This window comes from Sparus aurata, chromosome 3, assembly GCF_900880675.1.
Source record: "Sparus aurata chromosome 3, fSpaAur1.1, whole genome shotgun sequence".
NCBI classification, from domain to species: Eukaryota; Metazoa; Chordata; class Actinopteri; order Spariformes; family Sparidae; genus Sparus; species Sparus aurata.
In genome coordinates this window covers 26,606,669-26,627,059 of record NC_044189.1, presented here as the reverse complement: position 1 = coordinate 26,627,059, position 20,391 = coordinate 26,606,669, and the positions used below count along the sequence as shown (strand labels likewise).

General features: G+C 41.0%; 1 protein-coding gene across 1 annotated transcript in view; it reads left to right on the top strand.

Moving 5' to 3' along the window:
- Positions 1-20,391, top strand: part of st3gal1 (ST3 beta-galactoside alpha-2,3-sialyltransferase 1) — an 86,819-nt gene that overhangs the window by 44,957 nt on the left and 21,471 nt on the right. Inside the window, exons 2-3 of the mRNA XM_030412882.1 lie at positions 640-1,328; positions 5,486-5,679. Coding sequence (XP_030268742.1) covers positions 1,038-1,328; positions 5,486-5,679 — 485 coding nt within the window. The 5' untranslated portion in view covers positions 640-1,037. The remainder of the gene's footprint in view (positions 1-639; positions 1,329-5,485; positions 5,680-20,391) is intronic.

The following is a 20,391-nucleotide window of genomic DNA, read 5'->3' as shown; positions in this document are numbered from 1 at the left end:
CTCCATAAAGAACATATACTATATACAGTATATAGCCCAGAATGAGTAAGAAATAGCAAAATGACTGCAAACTGTTTTTCCTAACGCACACTTTGTGAATCTCTTGAACATTTGTGACAATGCCACTGGATCAATGACTCATTTTGGTATGATCCCAGGTGATCAATGCTTAGTGCATTTGGACTTTTCATTTTATCTCAGTTAACAAAAGCTGGGTCCAGTTATTGACATATTCCTTACAGTGGGACGGGAGGGTGATTAAGGTTGTCGCCTGTTTGTTCCAGGAGAACTGTAATCATTTTCACAATCAATCGAGGCACTTTTTGTCGTTGATGGTCTTTTTAAGAGCTAAGAGACTGCAACACATCCTGTGTAATTTGGCAGCGCAAACAGAGCCATAAACAAAACACTTTAAATGCAACACTTTTCACAGGCACAGAAAATAGTAGTGTAATGCTTCAGAGACTCAAACTGTTTAATCTCGGAACTATTAGTACTGTGAAATTAAAAGAATACAGAATTGTGCATATTTTACACTCCCTTGTGTCTTTAAAGTCAAACAGCATTAGAGGAGCTCTGTGTTTACCTTATTTTTTCCCCAGAATGTGTCACAAAAATGTCCTTTTTATCTGCCCCCAGGTGGATCATTAAAGAATGGATGACACATCAGTCACTGACCTCACAGAGTCAACATCTGAGTAGTCAGTAAAACTGACTGAACCTGATTAACCAGGAGCCATCAGGCTGACGGACTCACAGTGGATTTAACGTCCTTTGGTTTAGATGAATCCGCAAAGAAACCACATTGATGGATTACATCGAGAACAGACAATCAAAAACTCAATCCTGCGCTGACTGAAAAATAAGAATAACAGCATATGCTCTTTCCACAGCAGTGATATATTTGAGCCTCTTGCACCATGTGGTCAACAAGGTTGTGTCTTTCACACACCTTTGGGACTCTAGATTCATCATGATGCTATTTTTGTCCGTTGCACTCCCAAAGTTCCCAGCCAACTGATTGTGACTGTGGCGACATGTCTCTACCCAAGCGAAGGAAAATCAGGACTTTTGCTCTGCTGTTTTGTGTCATCACATTTACAACGTTCCTGTTCAGTTACACTTTCCGGGACCCCTCGCTCTACTTCTTCAAGTACGCCTTTCGCCTGTCGGACAACTTCTTCTCCAAAGGGATGTGCGCCTGTCGACAGTGCATGACGGAGCTGGAGGACGACCCCTGGTTTGCTGAGCGCTTCAATCAGTCCATCCACCCTCTGATGACCAGGGAGAACAGTGTCCTCTCTGAGGAAACCTTTAAATGGTGGCAGGTAAGATTCATGGCATGGGTTTAGGGGATTTGTGATTGTATGTCACAGAGGATTGGGAGGAGAAAAAAACATCCACGATCGGCCTCTGAAAGCAGATGAGGCGCTGAAAAGAAAGATCATGAATAAAGAACACGGATCACACACTGCTGCTGTAAAGCTCCCAAGAAGTGTTTGTTTTTGCCACATTGATTGTTTCAAATCCATGGGATCGTCACCAGGATCAAGTTGTGAAGCAAACTCCCACGCACAATTTGTTCACATTTAACAAGGGAGATGGTGGATATGGAAATTGCAGCTCATTCTCACCATCGTAAATCTCTCTCTTCACCTATAGATAAAGAGGGAGATTTACCATCATAACTTGATTGTATAGGTGATGTCACACAGCATGCACTGTTCCAGAATCACTCTTTGCCGAGCTTGTTCCTCCAGGAATAATGCAAATACGCTGCAAACATTATGCAAACTTGACACTTCAGTTCATGAATGTGCTATGACTACAGCAACCTAACTGTTCTCTCAATTCAAATCACTGTTTTCGTAAAGAGGTCTACTTTGGTTTGCTATGCTTCTCTCTACTTGCCTCACCAGCATTTCCTGTAATGCAGGAACATGTTGCAATCTTTCCTGGGTTTCATATGACTTGACTTTGACATTATGTTAAGCTTTATTTATTTGATAAGCTACACCATGGCCATGTCTTCTTTTGATCTGACTTGGAATATATGTTTGCTTTCCTGCGCGGAGTTAGATGAGAAGCTCAGTACCCCTCCATGGTATCGATCTGCTCATCGGTCTCAGCAGGAAAGCAAATCTTAACCAAAATGTTGATTTATCCGTTTCATCATTCTTTTAATGGTATACTCGACTATACAGCGCTGATGGTGTTATTGATGTATTGAGCTGTTTAGCTAAGCCTCACTCATGCTATCCCTAGAGTTCTTTAAACAAACACCAGCACGTAGTTATACGGTCATGATATATCTCTGAGAAGTGTATGTTTACAGAGCAGGCAGTGTAGCTCTCCACCAATTATACAAATCGTGATCAGTTTAGTACTACTCAGTCTTCTGCAGCTCTGGAGAAGCTCAGTTAAATCTAAACCCAGATGATGTCATCATCCTCAAAATTTGATCCTGGGCACCTGTGTTACAAACTTGGGGTGTGGAGTTAAAAGAGGTGTTTTTTTTACTTGTCAGGAAAGGTTAACAAGATGGTGTTGTGTTGCATTATGGGATGAGTAAGATCCAATGTATTTGGAGCTCGATCCATCCAAGGGACTTAAATTTCGACCACGTGGTTTTTTTTAAATCGATTTTAAAATTTATGGAAACTATTAAGCCTAGTCAACAGAATATGAAGAAAAAAGACATTGTAGTTAGTTATAACAAAGACATCTTTGTGGAGTGTTGCAGAGATATCTGGCTCACCGAAGCTAGCATGCTAACCAGCTAGTCTTGGCCCCATCCAGTGTTGTAGTACCACCGCAGACCTCAGGCGGCGATAGTGAGCGCTGTAGCGTCTCAGTCCAACATGCGTCGATGAAGAAGTTTCTCTGCCCTGAGTGTGTTTTCTCAACAAACCACATTCGACAGCCAGTGTTGGGGAGACGTAAACTACATGTAGTTGAACTACATAGCTTAACTACAATTTGCTGTAACTTGCTGGTAGTTAAACTACATTAATATTTAGTGCTGCTTCAAGTAATTCAACTAATTTTTGGTAATTTTTTGTAGTTTAACTACTCAATTTACAAACTACAATTTTGACCAATAACATGAAATATTTTTTATTTAAAAAAGGACTATATAACATAAATTTTATTTAATTTTTCTTTGAAAGAAGGCATGAAACATGTCGTGACATGCCAAGCCAACACTGCCTCTGATTGGCTCGCCCTGGCAGCACTCGAATGTTTCACAGAGTGGGCGGGTCTTTGTGCCAAGGAAGGCAGTGCTCATATGGCACAAGCACGTCATGGGCGACCCTCCCGCTATCCCCGATGCGCTCTCGAACGCACCAGCCCAACCACGGCCATATTTGAGCATTTACGTGTTGGATATAGATGCATCTACAGACACAACCTACGTGTTCACATGTGAGTCCTGCAAGCCAAAAACAACAACAATTTTGACTTTTTTTCGACTTTTTCCTCTCGAGTTGAGAGGTATATTTCTTCTGGCATGTGAATTTTTTGTAGGCTATTATATTTTGTTTCACATACACCACATGTTGATCTATTGAACACTGAGTTAAATGAGTATAATGAGTATAAGTAGTTGCTAAAGCTACTTTTTTAGCAGTAGTTTTACAAACTACTGCCAGGCTGAACTACATGTAGTTTTACAAGTTACGCTTGCAAAGTAGTTTCCCCAACACTGTCGACAGCAACGAAGGCAAGTTACAGAAGTATTAGCAAAGCAAGAGTTAACAGTGCTGGAGATGCAAGGTTTGATGTTGAACTCAATATTTCTTCTTGACTAGTCTGCAGTTAGCTGATGATGCTAACAATAGCTGTTCAGCTTATGAACGCAGCTAATTGTATGTTGCAGACAGTGGTAATACGTTTGTTAGGTAGGGCAGTTTGTTGAAAGAGAGAAAAATCTACTCAAAGGGAAGGACTGTGGATTTTGTCGTTCCTTACATTAAGGATGCCCCTGTATGCTGATATGCAGCAAATTGTTTGGAGTGTGAATTTGACGGGTAGGCAATTCTTACATGTAGCGACTTTAAAGCTTGCACACTATATATATTTATGATATACATGGTCATGCCAGTCTTGCTTAATGAAAACTTCCCTTTCCAATTACACCTAATATGTTAATGCATTTTCAACCTTTCCTTTGCGGGCTGTTGAAAAAAATAAATGTCTATCTGACCGATATCGAGTGCCAGACTAATTTGGTCTAGCTTTTCCTACCTGACACAGCAGTCAGTGCAGGAATTGTCATCTGTGCCCCTTCCATGATGGATTTTGTCACCTGTATGATTGCTCAGTGTCACTGTTAAATGGCTGCCCGAGGGGGAAAAACCTTTGGATTCAGAGTGACTGATACAAAAGCCTGTTTTTTTGCTGTTAGTGCAGCTAACACCTTTCCTCATATCAAACTCCATTCGAGCTCCACTGGAACTACCTTAATAGATGTAATGTTACCTGATTTTTGGCAGCAACCCACAGGGATTACAAAAAGAGTTCATGTTAGCTAAATTACTAATCACATGCTAGCTTTAATCGAATTATATCCAACCAATACACTGTACTTTCTGTATCTCCATGATAAGAGTACAGCCCTCTAAAGTAAAAAGGGCTTTTTTCACAAAATGTATGTCAAACAGTTATCCTACCTTTGTCTGGAAGGCATCCAGTGCCTTTGGTTTTCCCGCATTCACCTCACACCGTGTCCAATTAGAGGCAAGAATAGAAAAATTACTGCAAGGTTGCCTCCTGTCACTACTCGTTCCAGGAAATGCTTCTCACAGGGAGCTTGATGAGGAAAGTGTCACATATCAACAGTAGCCCGGCCAGATGGTTCGGGCTGCACTGCTGCAAGGCAAGGGCACGACCTTTCAGGTGTACCCGGGCTCTTTCACGTCAAGGCGTACGTGTTACACAACGAAATGCAACTTCTGTGAAGAAGAGTTTCTAATTAGACAGAAATGTTAATGTGCAATCTGGGCTTGGGCTTTAACAGTTGATATAGTCTGTTGATAAAAAAGCTATGTTTCAATGAATAATGGCTTATATTCTGTGCCAGATAAAACTAGAATGTGTTAAATTGTTTCCTTAGAATTGTATTGTCAATGTGGAAAAGCCTCCACGATAATATCTGGACCACGAGTCGCTAAAATCAGCATTAAAAGTCATGAGACATTGTTGCAGAACATTCTGTCTCCGGCAGCCACAGTACAATATGTAACAGCATACAGTGCACACACATTTATGCATTTATTTGCTGTCTCTCCGAGTTCAAAGCCACCAGAAGAAGGCCAGGCCAAAAGAGCCCCCGTAGACGCAGCTAAGCCGCCCCTGAGGTTATTTCAGAAATGTGCTCGGTGTCTCGAGCTCCGCTGCCCTTGTTCAATCACTTCTACTTAAAGTGGCCCCGGAGCCGTGGCTCTCTCTCTCTCTCTGAGGCCTGTCTCTGCTGTGTCACCAGTGGTTGCAGTCAGAGAGGCAGCCGGCCAATTTCAGTGGAGTGGTGGAGGAGCTGTTCCAAGTCATCCCTGATGAGGTGCTCTACATGGACGCCAGCCCCGAGCGCTGCAGGACCTGCGCCGTGGTGGGGAACTCTGGCAACCTGAAAGGCTCCCAGTACGGCGGCCTCATCGACTCCAGTGATTTCATCATAAGGTCAGTTAGCACTTCAATCTGTGGTGTTATTTTGAAAATAACAGACACACAGTTTTGACATTTGCTTTGACATTTATTCATTTTTTATTTTTTTTTTTCAATGAAAATGGTCTCCTACTGTTTTTGCTGTTGTTTTAGTTTACAGCATTATTTCAATTTCCCAATTTGGGTCTTATTTCTGTAGCATTGGCTAAACTTCACTTAGTTATTATGACACTTTTTCTGCAAGAATACATACTGAGATCTGATACATGCACTGTCAACGCTAAACAGGGCACGAGGATGATGATCAGACAGGCTGTAAACAAGCCCGCAATTTAACATGATTATCTGTACCACTTTGTTTGCAATGACGTGAATCTAAAATGTCAATATTAGTTCCTTATTCAGGACTGCAGCATCGAGTCATGTCATTTGCTTTTTTTCTGTGCATTGGAGCTGTTAAAGGCTACTTGTGTTATTGTTAAAAAATTTAAATCATTCAACATTTTTGAGGTAAAAAAAAAGGTAAATGTTGAATTGCCACTGAAAATTACATAAAATGATTCCCTTCAGCGTGGAGAAGGAAACTTTGTATGCATGCAAGTACAGTGAGTACAGTACAGCAGAAACTTGGTAGTCAGTCCGTAAACACTAATGCATGATTACAACACAGTCAGGCTAGTAAATAAGTTTAGTTGACCTGAGGGTTTTAAATCTGCTTTAAAGCCCCTGTACGGAGTTTTTAACTGGATATAGAAAAGTCTCTGGTTTCTGCTGATGTGTCTCTGTTACCCACAACAGCAAATGAGCCCATCAGCGTGAAGATACGCTTTTTCTAAGTAGTCTAATTCTATACCTCTGAAAGGCCTTGGTCGGGTCGGACCACTGACGAAACGATTAACGGCAGTCAGACCGGAACTGACGACATTCAGGATACGGCATGGCTGTTTTGTTGCGACGCTAGCCAGTGCTAACCGAGCTAAAACTTTTGTCATGGCTGATAATGAGACAAAGAAAAGAAAAAGAATTCGAACCGAAGACCAACGAAAGGCCAAGAGGGAATCCGATCGAGCTAGGGCTAAAACACGGATAAACATTGGCGATTCCTTCCAGAGATGGAGAGAGTTGCTGGGCTTGAAGGGAGGGTCGGATCCAGAATTTGCCCGATTCCTCCCAGACAGGTATGTACATTTTATTTCATTTATGAAATGTAATGCGGGACGTAGTTTACAGCAATACATGAATTTATGTTGTTACAACAAAGCTGGCTAACATTACCACTAGATTAGCTCTAGATACTACACTCGTGAAAACGACAACAAACGTCTTAGATCACGCATCCATTTCAGCTGTGTGTATCAGCCCAGCTGACCTGCAACGATGCATCGGTAATATCCTCTGTCATTATAAATGATTCAGTTTCTTACTTAGAACAAAACATCCATCACAATCACTGTGACTTTGCTGTAACGCTAGCTCTGTAGCACCGTGGGTAATATATATAGCTGGGAAATTGCAGCGCAACAGCAGCATTACTTTGATTCACCGGCGGCATATTATATTAAGTAGAAATACAAATAGACACATTACCTCGTCCATATGCACGCTGCAGATAGCTGCTAAAAAAAAAAAAAAAAAGTTTTCAAAGCAAGTCCCGTCGTCTTTCCGACGTTTCCAAAACAAATCTACATGCGCCGGCCAGACAAACGTCTTCACGACAGTGGGCGCTAGAGCTCAGGGGAAATACAGTCTCCATTCCGGCAAAACACTACCGCTTTCGTCCAGCGGGGCTCTAAAATCAACACTAAATGAAAAGTCTGTACAGGGGCTTTAAAGCCTCATTCCTAGGACTCATTCATTAACTTTTTCGGCACTGCTATATTTACAATAGCGATGATGATCACCTCTACAAAAATGAGACCAAATGAGTAATGAACCACAGATGCATGCAATGCTTATTTTTATTATCATGAGATTATATTTTAGTAATCTGCTGATTTATTTGACATTTTTGGGATTAATCACAAGGCCAGTTGGATGTCAGATATCAGATAAGCACAACTTGAATTAGTTCAAAGTGCTTCTTCTATTCAGTCAACAGTCCAAAAACCCAGTGATAGTCAGTTTACCATCAAACTTGAAATCTGTGAAAACCAGCAAATGTTTTCATCTAAGAAGGTGACTTTTTAACTTGGTTTGTTAAACCAGCGGTTTACTAATGGTGTGCGGCGGCAGCACCGATCAGTTCTAAAAACGAATCAGCTGCAACATATCCGTCATCTCATATAACAATGTTTTGTTTTGTTTTGTTTTGTTTTATCAGTTAATTCAGCGGAGAGAAAACATTTTGTTTCACTGCGTACCCGTCTCACTCCCATTATTTTCCGCCGTGTCCCAGCCTGCACTCCACTCTGAGGTGTGGTAGCAGATTTCAGTTCACCCATCACGGATCCTTGTTCAGCATTCAATAAACATTCGGAAAAATTATCTTAACAAAGCAGCGGATAAAAACAATAGCGTTTTGAGCATTCAAATATTATTCCCCGTGTCCTAGGGTGGCAGGAAACAAGAGAGGAGTTGCCGCTTCTTGTAATCTGTCACACCAATTGCAGCTCTGCAGAGAATGAATCGAGTAAGATGGAAAACAACGACAAGGAGATTTTCTCAGAGGGGGTGTGTGTATGTGCTCTGCTGCAAAACTGTTGGCTTTATGATAAAATTAAGCTAATTTGTGCGTCAAAGGGTAAACAAACATTTTCACTCAGACAGTTCAATGTTCGTGCCGTATCTCTGAGCTGTATAAATCAGATTTGAGTGTTGGCTGCCTTTTTTGCAGGTTTGGTTAAGGGCTGCAGGGGCAGAATATGCAAATCCCCGAACAGTGGAGTGGCATTCCCTCCATTGTTCTTTGATTATTATATTACAATTTTAAATAGTGTTACAATCTCAGATCACACTATCTACTGGAGATAAAAATTCAATCAGTACCCTCAGATTGTTTCTGCACAGAAATGACTGCCTTCAGGAGGCAGTGGCATGATGTAGAAGATACTTATCCTGAGCAACAGCAGATAACACTAATTTCAGAACTAAATGTTTCAAACCATTGATAGGATATCAGCTCAGAAATGATATGGAAAGACAGTCCAGTGAGTGTGAACAGGAACAGAAAATCAATGCCTTTCAAGTGTCCACACTGAATTCCCCCAGATTTTCTAAAGCCTCCTTTATAGACTATTATGAATATTGAGCAGCATTGGCCTATCGGCTAAAGCCTCTTGTTTACTCAACAGATTGAAGTGGTAAAATAGATTTGAGTCATGAAAAGAGCCTTTGCTTCTGCCTCTGACGGACAAAAATGAGCTCTGTGGCTCTGGAATAATGAATTATTTAAAGACGTGTTGTTTGAAGAACTAATAAATCGTCATATTTATTCAAATTGGATTTGAATTATGTTTTTGTTCCTCTCAGACATGCTAATTGATAGGCCCATGCATGGGCTTGCCAGGAGCACAGTTTTTGGACATCTTATCTTTGGGAAACTTAAAAGTACACTCCATACCCATTTCCAGTTGGTATGTGATTGCAGATAAAAAGCACATTAAAGACACAAAGTCAATACTTTTATCTAGTAAATGTGAAAATATAGCTATCTTTGTGGAGTTGAAGACACAGAGATAGTGAAATCGCACTTACTCCAGTAACTCGGACACATAGAAAAGATAAGAGGGGACAATTTGGACCGAACAACAAGCAAAGCTGGCCTGGTAGATGCTTGTCTCACATCACTATCGATTATGTGTAATGGAAAGTGCAACTTAAAGGTGGGGGGAGTTACAACACTAAACGTGTGTGTTCCCCATAGCATGAAACCTACAGAAGAAGCAGATTAGATTCAATTCATAATACAATGTAGAGCAGCAAACAACAAAGTGAGTGACTGGGCTTGGGTGCAACTCCACGGATGAATTCACTCGTGTGACTTGGACTGAACCTTTACAGAGACACATCAGCCGTTATCGTAAACAAACGCACCACTCTAACCATCATTTCCTGTAACTCTAATCTGATCAGTGGTTTGTTAGCAGGATTACACAAAAACTACTGAAAATGTTCCATGAAACTTGGATAGAGGGTGGCTCTCAGCCCAAAACAGACCACATTTACTTTTGTGCCGATCTGGGTGAAGGGATTATTTCACACTTTCTTTAACATTGCAACAATTTTCGAGTGCTGTTATAATAACGTCAACGTTACTTTCAGTGGAATATCTTTAGTGTTTAAAATTGCTTGGAATGAGTGCAGGATTAATTGGGTGGTTTATATATTTGTGGCTCAGGGGAGAGATTAGTCGTCCATTAATTGGAAGGTTGGTGGTTTGATCCCCAGCTCCAGCTGCATATTGAAGTGTCTTTGGGCAAGATACTGAACCTCTAATTGCTCCTGATTCCTGTTCAGTTGGTGTGGGAGTGATTACATATGAGTGGTTACGAGCCGATAGTATCTTGCAGGATAGCTTCTGCCACCAGTGTATGAATGGATCTGCGTGTGAATGCTGCTTTTAGTTGTTGGTACCGTGCACTTGGAAGACAGTGGTTTTTCGTGGACACTTCTCACCAACGCAACATTATGAAGTCCATTTGTCATGATATCAGATTAATTCTAGAATTGAGGTATATCAGTACATAAAGGTTAAATCAACTTTTTTGCTTCTTCAATCTACAATAAGTGGACCAAGCTTCTCAATCATCATGCTATGCTAAAAAGCTCACTGCCGTGGGAATGTTTGGTTGGCAATCAGTGAGTAACTCTATTCAAACTGGCAGTTTTGGGGAATAACAGCTGGATTTCGTTAGGAAATTCAGTCTATTTTGTCACCCGGGAGTGGAGTGACATTGACACTCTGTTAAGATTGATGGCAAATGGGCTTCGTGATGATGTGGCTGATGCGAAGACCCTTCCAAGACAGTAACCAGAGCACTGCTTAAATATCCGAAAGCAAATTTCACACAGTATTGTTGCATGGCTCTTAATTTATCACAGCATGGCTCTGTCGTCCTGCTGTGACATGTTGCCTCTGTAGAAAGCCACATTACTGCACTTATCATCTTTGCCAGCTCCTGCTGTGACAACAGCATGGCATTGTCTACCCAATTCAATTAACGGATGGCAGGAACAGCAAAAAGACAAGAGTTAATACTATTAGCGGAATAGTTTTCTGCAGAAGCATGCTCTGGTAATATACCGTTTTCTTTTTATTTATTCTAGCCTGAGCAGCGAGTCATGCTTGGTTGGAAGCCTTGGTGCTGAGCCAAAAGGTCACCATAGCTACACCAGGACAACGGTTTAACACTAATACGTGGAATACAGATTTCACAAATCTTGGGAAACATGCTTGAGGGCACAAGTTTTTTACAGAGTACATTTATATGTGATGTAGGTTTCTCCAAATCCAGACTCGCATTCAATTTTTTTTTCTTTTTTTCGGCTTAATCATTCACATCTCTCTTGAACACAGAATATTTGACCATATGCAATCATATTCCCTCAGTACCTCTTAATGCTCTTTGGGCACACCAGCATATTTTAAATCTGAAAAGAAGTAGGCTGTCCTGGATGTGTGATTGTCTCATCATTCATATTTACTCAGCTGAATTGAGGATCAGTCAGGCTTACATTCTACACCATGATGTAAGCCCTTGCAAATAACTTCATTAAGATGGATCTTAAAGCCAGCAGATGCAATCAGTAGGCACGTCGCATTTGTGACTCCTATATCCTGCTTGAAATTGGCTTCAAAACCAGGATTTTCACACAACTAGCACGCAGAGGCTTTCCAGCGTCAGCTGTCATCTGAGTTTGCCAAGCAACTAGTAATGATGTCCTTTAAAAACCTGTTCACAAGATTCAGAAAATGAACTTCTTCATTCTGCTGTCAGTGTTATTACCATATTGATATGTTCCTTAGGGCTCACCATGAATGACGTAAAAGTGCCTCTTAACACCAACAACCTCTGAGTAAGGAGGGATAAGCTCCACTTTGTGTTTGTAATCAGTGCCCCAAAGCTTGAAAACAGCTCAAGTACCGAAGCTTGTTTTTTCATTATTATTATTTTTATTATTATTATTATTATTTTATCAGAATGGGAATAGTGCTTTCGTAGATCCACCATCATTGGAATTTCAATTTGGATCCCACTTCAATGTGTTCACAAGCCACTCTGCAATCAGCCCCTGCACTTTGCTCATGTATTTGTTATTGTGACACAAAGAACAATGGAGTTTGGTGACTTAATTGCCACTCGTGCTACCAACACCAACTTGAGAGCATCCATCATAAGTCCCATCTTGTGGCATGAATTCCAATCATTGCCTATTTTAAATGCAGATCATTTTCAGGTGACATTTATTTAAGCCACATTACCCGAGAGGGTGTGCTTTAACGTCATTTGAGCACGACAGTGATGCGTCAGGGCCGAGGCTCTTGTGCCGAGGTCCGCAAGCAGCACTGAAGTGCTCAAAAGACGTTAAAGCACAACCTCTCGGGGAATATTGCGATTATACAACTAATACCAACATAAATAAAATGTATAATCAGAATATATCCATGTTGATGGACAATTTGCTCTCAAATGTTAAAGGTTTTTGCGAGTGTGTGTTGCGTTTCCATGGAAACACATGGGGTCTGACTTATGACTGAAACAAAATCAGTCACGTCAGTAGACTCATATGTGTAATGGAACGTAGTTTACCACTACAGCAAATAATCCAACCCTTAGTGACAACCTAGCAACAGAAAGGATTTTCTAGTCCCAGATGAGTGAACTCTGAGCTGACGTTAAGGTTTTATCGGGGTCATGGAATTTCCCAAACTAAATCAATACTGCACAGATAAACAGAAAATGCTTTATTTTTATCGCCCAAGTTATAACAAAGATGTTGATTTTTTTCTTTTATATTTTTCATAAAACGTTTTCGCTGCGGTCATAGTGTATCTCACACTGAAGGGAATAGGCTACCCTCTTGGCTAAAATGGGACACTGTATTCTATAAATGTGACTTTGGCAGCTGACAGGTGGTTTGTGATTTATTTTCATGAGTAATAAATAACGTTTCTAAAAAATAATAATAATAAAATACTCAGCTCAGACTTGTTTCATTTTTAACTTATTATTATCTAATTATAAAGAACAGAGAAGTTCCATATTTATCACTTTATTTACCTCCATTGTGCTCTTAAATAGTTACATATTTATAATATACAAAATCAAATGTATTGCCATATATAAGAACAAATAAAATGTGTTTCCACAGTCAAGTCTCCGTAGGCAGTAGCCAGCAGTCTCTGTGACAGCATCTTCGCCGACCTGCAGCACCTATTTGGGGCTATTATAGAAATTAACTTGCATACTGCCATTAAAATTACAGTTTTTGTCAGACTTCCAGTTAGCACCTGACATGGAGTAGCCGCAGGTCCAACACGCTCCTTATATGTTAAACTATTATTTCGAGTAGGACACAACATTTTAACTTTTTGGTGGCATAACGCTGCTGCGCATATATTGTAGAACCACTTGTGTGTGTTATGGCGAGTAAAACTCAGAACGACCAAGGCAGCAGTGCAAAGTTTAGCTAGCCCATCACTCAAGCAAACATTCATGGCTTATGCTAGTGCTACCGCCACCCACCACCCGGGCCTCCCATCTTTGCCACAGCAACCCGGGGAAAACGCTCTTGTTTACTTAAAGCTGAGATGGAGTCTTCTCATCAACAACTGGCCGATATAATCATACAAGAGATGGTGACTTTTCGTGCTGAAATCAAACAAGACCTTGAGGCTCTCCGACGAGAGACAAAGGCTGACATCGCCTCTCTAAAAACTGAGTTCAGAGCTGAAATGGCGGCTATGCGCTTCACACAGACAGAGACGGCAACTACTGTTTGGGAGATCGAGGGCACACTGAACCGTCATGATTCCAGCATCACCAGCATGGAGAGCGTCATTTCGGAGCTCAAACGGGAGATCGGGAAATTAAGGGACCGGAATGATGACCTAGAGAACAGAAGCCGCCGCCAGAATCTGAAGATTATCGAGATCCCTGAGAGCGCAGAAAACGGCAAACCCACTGCATCCATGGCCTCATTGTTTATCAAGGTGTTGGGTGAGGAGATACCGAGCCCTTTGGTGCTCGACCGTGCTCACAGAACTCTGGCTGTGAAACCCAAACCTGGCGACCGCCCCAGACCCATGATTGTGCGACTACACTACTACTCGGATAAGGAAAAGATCCTGCAGTTATCCAGACACAAAGGCGAGCTAAAATTCAGAGAGGCAAGGATCCACATATTCCAGGATATGAGTGCCGAGCTTAGCCGCCGCAGAGCAGCTTTTAACCGCATCAAGGTGAAGCTCAGACAGGCGGGCATCAAGTATGGCATGTTTGATCCAGCCGACCTACGTCTCACCTGTGACAGCACCTCACACTCCTTCAAAGAACCCGTAGACGTGGAAGATTTCCTCGCCAGACGGAGTCATCCCTCACCGAAGACATAGGAAAACGGTACCGGTATTTCGTGTTATATGCGGATCTCTCCTACTAGAAGTGTAACCCTTATGGATATAGCCATATTTAGTTTTTTTGCTTCCCATCCAAATACCATCATCATTATTATTATTATCCTTATCTATTTCATGTCTTCTTGGACTCGACTTTTGATCACTCCCTCATTTATTCTTTATAGACCTATTATTAATGAGGAAGGAAGAGAGACATTTATTTATTTACTTGTTCTTTTTCTTTTTCTTTTTCTTTTTCTTTTTCTTTTTCTTTTTCTTTTTCTTTTTTCTTTTTCTTTTCTGGTACGGGATGTATTTGAATGAACACTTACACATATCAAGAAACTGACTGCATATATTCTTTCATGAGCCTTTTGATCCTAGGCTCAGCTGAGGTACATAACTGGTATGCTCATATGTTTTCATCTTGATATGCAGCTCACAAGCTCATATCCTTGTTTCTAGCAGACCACAATATTTTATTTGTGCGTGTGCATGTATTTAGTTTCCTTTATTATCATGAGTGGTTCTCCATGTTTATATCTGGATGTTGAAGGCAGGGATTTTAGTTTCTCTTTAATTGTGACTACTGAAACATATAACACTCTAAGGAGCAGTGTGGGGTTTTTTTGTGTGTTTTTTTTCTCTCTGCGTATGGAAGCGCAGTGGAAGAGCACCAAGTGTGTATGGGGCTTCTTACCTCTCGTTTGGGGAGAGCCAATTCCGGGAAGGGGGCATGATGTGTTTTTTGTATGTATGTATGTAACTTTTTGTATTTTTGTGTGTGTGGTGGCGTCAGCGATATCCTGCGGATGCTTTAACAGCAGTCAATTCCTTGCTTACCTTTGATTTTGGTTAATTCAGTGCTGACCAGGAGTAATGACATATTACGGTGAACTGTATCAGTTGGAACACCAAGGGAGTCAATCACATTATCAAACGTAATAGAGTTTTATCCCATCTGAGAAGGCTTGATGTTGATATCGCTTTCCTGCAAGAAACCCATCTCATGACCTCCGACCATAACAGATTATGTAAAGGGTGGGTGGGGCAATTATATCATTCTAATTATCAATGCAAGTCTAGGGGAGCTGCAATTCTTGTTAATAGGAATACTCCTTTTGTTATGCAAACTGTCACTGCAGACCACCGAGGGAGATATGTTGTGGTCACAGGTACCCTGTATAATATACCTATAATTCTGGCTAACGTATATGTGCCGAACGGGGATGATGCACAACTTTTGAAGACATTTTTATCCTCATTACCCAATTTAAACACGCACAGGCTTATTCTAGGAGGTGACTTTAATTGTGTACTACATCGGGTATTAGACCGCTCCTGTAGCACCCCCTAAAATATAACAAGATCAGCAAGATTAATTATTCCTTCTTTCAAGTATATAATATGACTGATCCCTGGCGTTTCCTGTATCTTGATTTGAGACACTATTCATTTTTCTCCCCTGTGCATCATTCTTACTCGAGCATTGATTATTTTTTAATTGATAGCCAGTTGTTGACCTCAGTCAGAGATTGCAGGTATGAAAGCATTGTCATTTCTGATCATGGGCCTGTAGTTTTGCGTATATCCTTCCCTAAGAAAGTTGCTCAACGCCCGTGGCGCTTTAAACACTGCTTCACTCAGTAATGAGGGGTTCGTCAACCACATAAACACACAAATAGATTTTTTTCTTGTCCACGAATGACACACTAGATGTTAGCAAATCTATTCTCTGGGAATCGCTTAAAGCTTTTCTAAGAGGAGTGATTATTTCATACTCCACCTGGGAGGGCAGGAGTAGAAAACAGCGCTTTAAGGATCTCACAGCCCAAATCCATCAGCTGGACTGTAAATATTCGACTGCTCCCGACCCTGAACTTTTAAAGGAGAGGTCATCTCTGCAAACAGAGTTCGACTTGTTGACCACCCATTATACAGAGCAGCTACTGCTTCAGTCTCGCTTTAATCTGTATGAACACTCAGACAAGGCAGGCAAGGTTCTTGCCCAACAGATCAGGCAGTTCACACCCTCTACCCTTATCACAAGTATCCGTAAATATGATGGTCAGATCTCTATGAGCAGGAGATAAATAATGAGTTTAAAGTATTTTATTCTTCCCTTTACACCTCTGAGGTGGTCCACGACCCTTCTAGTCTGGTGTTGTTTTTCAGAGCATGGATCTACCGCAAATAAGTGAATCATTTATGGAGCAATTGGAAGAACCTCTGTCTCTGGTGGAAACTAGATCAGCTCTTTACAGCATGCAAAATGCTAAAGCTCCAGGACCTGATGGATTCACAGTCGAATTCTTTAAGAGATTCGGAGATAAGTTGCTGCCAATTTTACTCACTGTTTTTGAGGAATCCTTTACCAAGGGCCAACTTCCATCCACATTTTCTCAGGCCTCTATCTCAGTTATATTGAAAAAGGGTAGGGATCCCCTTAGTTGTGGGTTTTTCCGCCCGATATCACTCCTGAATGTGGACTACAAATTGTTAGCTAAGATCTTAGATCACCGCCTAGAAGCTACCCTACCTTCGATTATTTCTCCAGATACAACTGGTTTTATAAATTTTTTTAATATTCGTCGACTTTTAGATATGATGCAGAACGCAGATCCCAATCAGCCGCTACCCGAAATAATTATCTGTCTGGATGCTGAAAAGGCGTTTGATAGGGTCGAGTGGGGCTACCTTTTTCAGTGTCTAGAGAGATTTAAATTTGGTCCAAAATTCATATTGTGGTTAAAATTGTTATATAAATCCCCAATGTCGTCAGTACGCACTACAGAGGAGGCTCGTCCATAGAGGCAGAGGAGGTTGGTCCTCCTCTATTTTTGAGAGGCAAGAGGAAGATCCATGTTTTTTTAAGAAAGAGTAACTGGTTGAAATAAATCATTACCAAATCTCAGTATCATTTATAAAATATTATATATATATTATATAAAAAAAGTTCCTTCTTTGGAAGAAAATCCACCTAAAATGGTTGAACAGCGACAGCTGCAGACGGAGGAGACAGAGCAGTCTGTGAGAGGAGCAGGGAGCAGGAAGGTGGGAGCTAGAGGAGGACGGAGGGCTTCTGTCCTCCGTGGGAGGGATCTCCTTCCATTCACTCAATGCATTCAGGATTTTTTCATGCTGATCTATGATTGGCTAAGACACATAAAATGACGCGTTAAGGGAGGATGTCCTCCCTTACCAATCAGCAACCAGAATACAAGATTGACAGCAGGTTGGTCCAATAACAGTTCCTAAATTTCATTCTCACATTTATACAGCCGTAAACAAAAAATACTTCTATGTACCATATTGACCCGAATATAGTACAAGTTTTTTTTTCGATTAAAATTATATGAAAAAGTGGGGTCGTCTTATAATCGGGGTCTAACCGTTGACACATGCTGATAGTTGTCTGGGTCTGTGGCTGGGGTCATCTGTCAATCACAGCGGAGAAGAAGTGACAGGAGATGAAAAATGGAGAGACGTGGTGATTTTACAGAGCAAAGTGGATCAAGTGTGGCAAGTTAACAGACATCTGAGGCGGAGCTATGATGCTGATTTTAAGATAATGGTGATCAATGCAGCAGAGGTGCCAAACAACTGTCAGCCAGCCAAGAAATATGGAGTTACGGAGTGAAACGTCCGAAGATGGCAGGTCCAAAAAGACCGTCTGAAAACACTAACAGTAAGAGAAAAGCTTATCGAGGTCCTCTAAGCGGCCGCTTCCAAGAGATTGACAGGAGGGTATGTGAGTTTGTTATTGAGAGACAAATTTTGGTTATCAGAGTCTTTTTCTGAAGATTAGTCTTGAAAAGAGGGGTCGTCTTATTATCAGGGTCGTCCTATATTCGGGTAAATACGGTATTTTACAGCTTTCACTGCCAGCCATGCTCGGACAAGAAATATAGAGTTTTCAGCGATATTGGAATCGGTTTAAAAGGAAATATAAGCACATTTCTGAAAGAAAAAAAACTGTTGTGAGAAATCAGAGCGAAGCAGTCAGAAAGATAATTCATAGTTTTCGTTTCATTAGTCCTGCTGGAGGACATAACGTTAGCGGCACGACCAGGCGATTGTGATGAGTGATTAGTGTGATGTCCTGTGCTGTCGTGAGGTATGTACATTGATTGCTGTGGTAGCACAGTGAGTAGAGCAGGTGGTACAGTGGTATTTTTTTGTCTTGTATATTAAAAATAAAATGTTTTTTAAAAATTATTGTAAGTCATTGTTTTATTGCTTAGTTTTCATTAAATATAAGAAAGTAGGGATAAGTAGTTGATTTGTATAAAATAACATGACACCGTGGACTGGTTTTCCTCCTGTCCTCCCCAATTTTTTCAGTCGCCACTGACGCACTAATAATATGGACTCCCAATATTTCCCGTTCCAACGTGGCACGAGGCAAGGATGCCCAATCTCACCCCTTTTATTCACGATAGCTATCGAGCCTCTCGCAGCATCACTGCGCTCTTCACCTGAGATTTGCGGCATATTCAGGAGTGGAAAGGAACGTAAGTTATCGTTATATGCTGACGATTTATTGTTATATATCACTGATCCCCAGAATACGTTACCGCATATTATGACTACATTAGATCGTTTTACCAAGCTTTCTGGGTATAAGATTAATGTCTTGAAAGTGAACTATTTCCTGTTTTCTTATACCTGTTCCAAACTATACCAATCTTTATCAACAAGTCTTTCTTCTCACATCTAAATAAGATTATCTCTGATTTCATTTGAAACAAGAAACAACCTCGTATCCGTAAAGATTTTTGCAAAGGCCCAAATCGGTGTGACGGATGGCTTTACCTCACTTCCAACTATACTTTTGGGCGAGTAACCTGAGAGCCTTGGCTTATTGGTGTCAAATTCACTCTAACAATGAAGCCCCCGCCCGGGTCCAAATGGAGGCTGATGCAAGCCTCCCATTATCCCTCTCAGCCTTGCTGTATTTGGCAATGCCTATCACAGCACGCCGTGCATCTACTGCCCCCCTAGTTTATCAGTCTCTGCGTATATGGGCTCAGGTGCGAAAAACACTTCGGCTGGCAGGCTGGCTCACTTTGTGCCCCAATCGTGGCAAACCATCAATTTCCCCCCTCACTTGAACATGACTCTTTCTTAGTCTGGCGCGAGAAAGGTATTGTCTCATTTAAAGATCTGTACATAGCAGATACGTTTGCCTCATTTGACCAGCTCAGAGCTAAATTTGACTTACCAAATTCACATTTTTTAAGATTTCTACAGGTCCGGGATTGGTCTTGTCCGAGACTCTCTGGTTACTGGTCTTCTATATACGATGCCCTATCCAAGATATTTAAAAGACCAATAAACCCGAACCCTTTCACGGCCATATTTGGTATTCAGTGTGAGGGTGATCATCTTCCTAGGGCACAATCTGATTGCATTGCTTTTGTCACCCTCTTGGCGAGAGGAATAATCTTACTTAATTGGAAGCAGGCTGCCTCACCCTACTACAAACATTGGTTTAGAGATACACTACAACTCCTGAACCTAGAAAAGATCAGACTGGCTCTACGACGTCCTGATGATAATTTCTGCAGGATATGGCAACCTTTCATTACATATCTGCTCGAACAAACATGAGGTTTTGTCCTGTAGGCCAGCTATATATACTGTCTTTTACTATTACTGAAAGCCACATGTTTGTTCTTTCACACACACCGTATGTCTTGTCTTTGTTTTTGTTTGGTTTTTTTGTCATTGTCTGTTTAGTTTTTTTTTTTTTTGTTTTTTTGTCTGTTTTGGTCCATTCATATCTTTTTTTCCTTTTTCTTTGTTCTGCTTGTCCCCAGGGGTGGGGGTTAAAAAAAAGAAAAAAAAGGTTTGTTCTTACACTCCTGTGTATATGCTTTCGCATTTCCAATTGTGAAAAACAATAAATAAAGTGGGGAAAAAAAAAAAAAAAAAAAAAAATACAATTGTTGAAGTAGCTGTCCATAAAGACCATGTGGGATCTCTGCCGTTTAGCAGGTGATGTTTTAGAGCTGGTTGAGAGGCTGAATTCCAGAGGTCTCTTATTTTCCCGGCCAGCGCACAGCAGGTTGCTCCACCGTTTTCTGTTGTCCAGAGAAGGTGCCCAGTAGCTCTGGAAAAAACTCTCAGACCTGTGTACGCTGACTATCATTATTTCTCTGGCTTCCAGT